The sequence below is a fragment of the Elephantulus edwardii genome, unplaced genomic scaffold, assembly GCF_000299155.1.
Source record: "Elephantulus edwardii isolate Elephantulus edwardi_28Jun2011 unplaced genomic scaffold, EleEdw1.0 scaffold00054, whole genome shotgun sequence".
Lineage (NCBI taxonomy): Eukaryota > Metazoa > Chordata > Mammalia > Macroscelidea > Macroscelididae > Elephantulus > Elephantulus edwardii.
In genome coordinates, this window is record NW_006399804.1 from 6,981,481 (window position 1) to 6,985,886 (window position 4,406).

The 4,406-nt window shown below is 37.8% G+C and overlaps 1 protein-coding gene across 1 annotated transcript in view; it reads right to left on the reverse strand.

Moving 5' to 3' along the window:
• LOC102861313 (CDK5 regulatory subunit-associated protein 2-like) overlaps positions 1 to 4,406 on the reverse strand; it is a 138,201-nt gene that overhangs the window by 111,163 nt on the left and 22,632 nt on the right. Inside the window, exon 2 of the mRNA XM_006887102.1 lies at positions 1,161 to 1,281. Coding sequence (XP_006887164.1) covers positions 1,161 to 1,281 — 121 coding nt within the window. The remainder of the gene's footprint in view (positions 1 to 1,160; positions 1,282 to 4,406) is intronic.

A 4,406-nucleotide genomic window follows, 5' to 3' on the forward strand; every position in this document is an offset into this window, starting at 1 on the left:
CAATCGCACTGTCTCTGACACTCCCATCCCAATTATCCCAGTCACTGAATCAATCCACCTCATAGAGGGCCTTCCCCTCCTGCGCTGTCCCTCCACCCTGTCCTTCTCCAAGGACCAGTCTCTCCTTTCAACATGTCCAAAGTATGTTAGATGAAGCCTCAGAATCCTTGCCTCTAAGGAGTAGCCTGGTTAACCCTTTTCAGGATGAATCTGTTTGTTTTCTTGGCAGTCCATGGTATTCTCAATACTCTTCTCCAGCACCACAGTTCAAAGGCATCAATTCTTCTTCTACCCTCCTTGGTCATTGTCCAACTCTCTGATGTATAACATGTAATTGCAAAGACCATGGCCTGTATCAGACGCAACTTAGTCTCCAGAGAAACACCGTTGCTCTTCAGTACTTTGGAGATAATAAATAACCAAAATAACCAGCAATAAAAGGGACATAATACACATCCACAAAATGTAATATAGCAAATTTGTAAAAGAAAGAAATTCTTTATGTATCAGTATTAGGATGATTTTCAAAGTATATTAAGGGAGAGCAAAGAACAAAATTAAAGTACACAAAAAGTATTTAACTTAGAATGCTACCCTATGAAATATTTTGATCAACTGAAATTTTTAGTAGCTTTTTCTTTATCTGATGCATATAAAATATTATATAAAATTTAATGGTTTTTTAAAAAAATCCAAAGACAGTATGATGACATGTTATAATCTGACAAAGCTTATTTATTGTTGTGAACACAGTTACTAGCTAACCCATCCAAAGGACATAATGGCTATTTAAGTTGTATGGAGAAGACCAGGCACAGAGGAGTTGCGGACCTTGTCCACACAAATCTTATTCTCTACATTTCTGAATATTTCTCAATTTTTAATATAATTTTAGAAGAACCAGAAATAGAAAATGCCATGAATGTGAAAAAAATCCAAAAAACAAAATACTTCATTAGTCAAACTGATGTATGTAAATACAACATAAATACAATTTAATAGTTTATATTAATAATTTTTAAAACATAGTGTCACCTAGTACTCCTTGTCAAAGATGCTTATATTTTATATATTTTAAGGATTCCAATTCTATCAGCAAAACAGACAGACAATAAACAGCAAAAATAATCTCAGACATTTAAAAATAAATCCTGATATACCTGCACTAGCTTTTCTGTAGTTGTACTCAACTCCTTTAATGGCAAAATTTCACTGGAATCTGTTTGAGTAGCATGATCTGTGCTATAAAAGCCAATCTTTAAATCATCTGAAATGTTAAGTCTATGGGGGAAAAAAAGAGAGACAATAAAGCCTTATTCAGCATGTAGTTTCTTAAATTATTTATTAGAGCATATAGTTCTGTATAAATCCTGTTTCACTTAAAATACATGAAGGCACTAGGAAAATGAGGATTCTTAAACCATCAGCTTGAACTTTGAGTTTTCTACCAAGACTCTGAAGGACTGTTAGATTGGCTGGATACTGTTTCACTTGGGTACACTAGAAATAATATTTTCATAGTCAAAGATATGATCAATTTAAATATCATCTCTTATAATCCTTATTTACAAATGGGCATGTTCAAGGAGAAATATTTCATTGGTTCTCCAAGTATAGTCTATGGTGCCCTAGGGTTCCCAAACAATCTGTCAGGGAATTCACAAGGTCAAACTTAGCTCCATAAAAATATTAAGATTTTATTTATATTTCCCTTTACCATTCTATCACAGTGGACAACGTGGTTTTCTAGAGGCTACAGATTATGTGAACTGTGTCATGGTAAGCACTGGAGCAGATGGCAATATTCAACAGGGCTCCTTTAAACCAGGCAATTAAGTTAACACAAAATGTAAAACAAGTTATGTAGTATTTTATAAAATTGTTGCTTTTGAGTGCCACATACTATTACATTGGGTGAATATATCACAGTTTCTTAATCCATTTAGTTGTGGTTGGATATTTGGGCTGTTTCCACATTCTTGAGATGGTGAATAATGCTGCTACGAAAATTGGTATACAAATTTCTATTAGTGTCCCAGTTCTAATTTCCTTGTTCTATATTCCTAGTAAGCTGGGTTATATGGAGTTTCTATGTTCAACTTTCTGAGGAAACACCTAAGCACCTTCCAGAGTAGTTGTACCATTTTACATTCCCACCAATAGTGTATGAGAGTTCCCTCTCTCCACTTGAAGGAAGTAGTGGTAGCAGAGGGGGGAGGATGGGTAGAGGCAAAACCACAGTGTTGCACAATTTGGTGTGTGGAGGGATGGAGTGAAGGAAATGGGAAGGATCCAGTGAGGACCTGAAAAGAGAGGGTAAAAATGGGCACAGTCCAATGGTGATTAATTTTAGAAAACCTAATACATTTGACTGTGTCAGTCACAACAAACTGTGGCTGACTCTGAGAAGAATGGGAATCCCAGAACACTTGAACATGCTAATGTGAAACTTATACCTGGACCTAGAGGTAGTCGTTAGAACAGAGCAAGGAAACACTGCATGGTTCAAAACTGGCAAAGGTGTGCATCAGGGATGTGTCCTGTCTCCATATCTTTTCAATCTGTATGCAGAACAGATTATCTGGGGAGCTGGGATCTGTGAGGAGAAGTGTGGCATCAAGATTGGAGGTAGACTCATCAACAATCTGCATTATGCAGATAATACAACACTGCTTGCTGAAACTGAGGAGGACCTGAAGCACTTGCTGCAGAAGATCAAGGACTGAAGTCTTCAATATAGACTGTAGCTCAACATCAAGAAAATAATGATTCTCACCACTGGGCCAATTGACAGCATCATGATGGATGATGAAAAGACTGAAATTGTTGACAGCTTCAGTTTGCTTGGTTCTACAGTCAACACTCTTGGTACCAGCAGCCAGGGAATTAAAAGATAAATTGCATTGGGAAAGTCTGCTGTCAGAGACCTCCTTAAAGTACGGAAGAGCATTGGTTTCACTCTGGAGACTAAGGTGCACCTGATCCAGGCCATGGTCTTTGCAATAACTTGTTATGCATCAGGGAGATGGACAATGGCTGTTGTTGTTGTTATGTGCCATCGAGTTGCTTGTGACTCATAGTAACCCTATGTACAACAGCCCTAAACCCTGCTCTATTCTGTGCCAATCTCACTGCCTCTGACACATCCATCCCGATTACCCCAGTCACTCAATCAATCCACCTCATAGAGGGTCTTCCCCTTCTGCGCCATCCCTCCACCCTCCCAAGCATGATGTCCCTCTCCATGGACCTCTCCCTCCTTACAACATGTCCAAAGTATGTCAGATGAAGCCTCAGAATCCTTGTCTCCAAGGAGCAGCCTGGTTTAACCCTCTCCAGGCCAATGACTAGGGATGATAAAAGGAGAACTGATGCCTTTGACCTTTGGTGCTAGAGAATAGTACTGAATATACCATGGACTGCTAGGAAAACAAACAAGTTCATCATGGAGAGGGGAGGCTAGGGGGGCAAGGATTCTGAGGCTTCGTGTGACATACTTCAGACATGTTGCAAGGCGGGATCAGTCCTTGGAGAGGGACGTCATGCTTGGGAGGGTGGAGGGACAGAGCAGAAGAGGAAGACCTTCATGAGATGGATTGATTACTGTGGTAATGAGGATGGGCGTGTTAGAGACAATAAGACTGGCAGGGGATAGAGCAGTGTTATGGCTATTGTACACAGGGTTGCTATGAGTCACAGACGACTTAATGGTGCATAACAATAACAACAACAATGCATGAGAATGATTGTATGAAACACAGAGTGAAAGAAGAAAAGTGTGAAACACAATGTATATGAATATTGTAAGCAAACCAATATAAAATAATTTTAAAACATTTTAAAAAGTAAAACAATGCCTGACATCTACTTCCTGAACAGCATGCCTCTAGAACCTGTGAAGTTTGAGAAATGGTGATGGTTGTGGAAGGGCTTCAGGCCTTTTGTCCATAGATAGGGTCGCTATGAGTTCTGGTTGATTTGACAGCAATCAACAATAACAAAAACAAAACAATGTTATTCTTCTCACTGGAATCTTGAAAAACAGATATTCTCCCCTAAAAGTATTATTAATATGCAACTAGTTTACTATTGTTGGTTTCCTTTCTCGTAGTTTTTTGTTTTTTTTTTTTTAAATCTTCCCCTCCTTCTTTTGGCCGATGAGTTGTCACATACTCCTTAGCAAATTCTGACTTCCATGGCTGTCCTGCCTTTTTTTGTTTTTAAACGAATTAATACAAATGCATCCCTAATTTCTCCTTTTTAATTTCTAATATTCTATCTCTCAGTACATATTACCAATATAAATGAAAGCTATTTGAGGTCCTCAATAACTTTTTTTTACAATCAATGATTTACACATTGCAAATATGTTTTTTTAAATTTTAATAGTTTTTTAATTCTTTTTT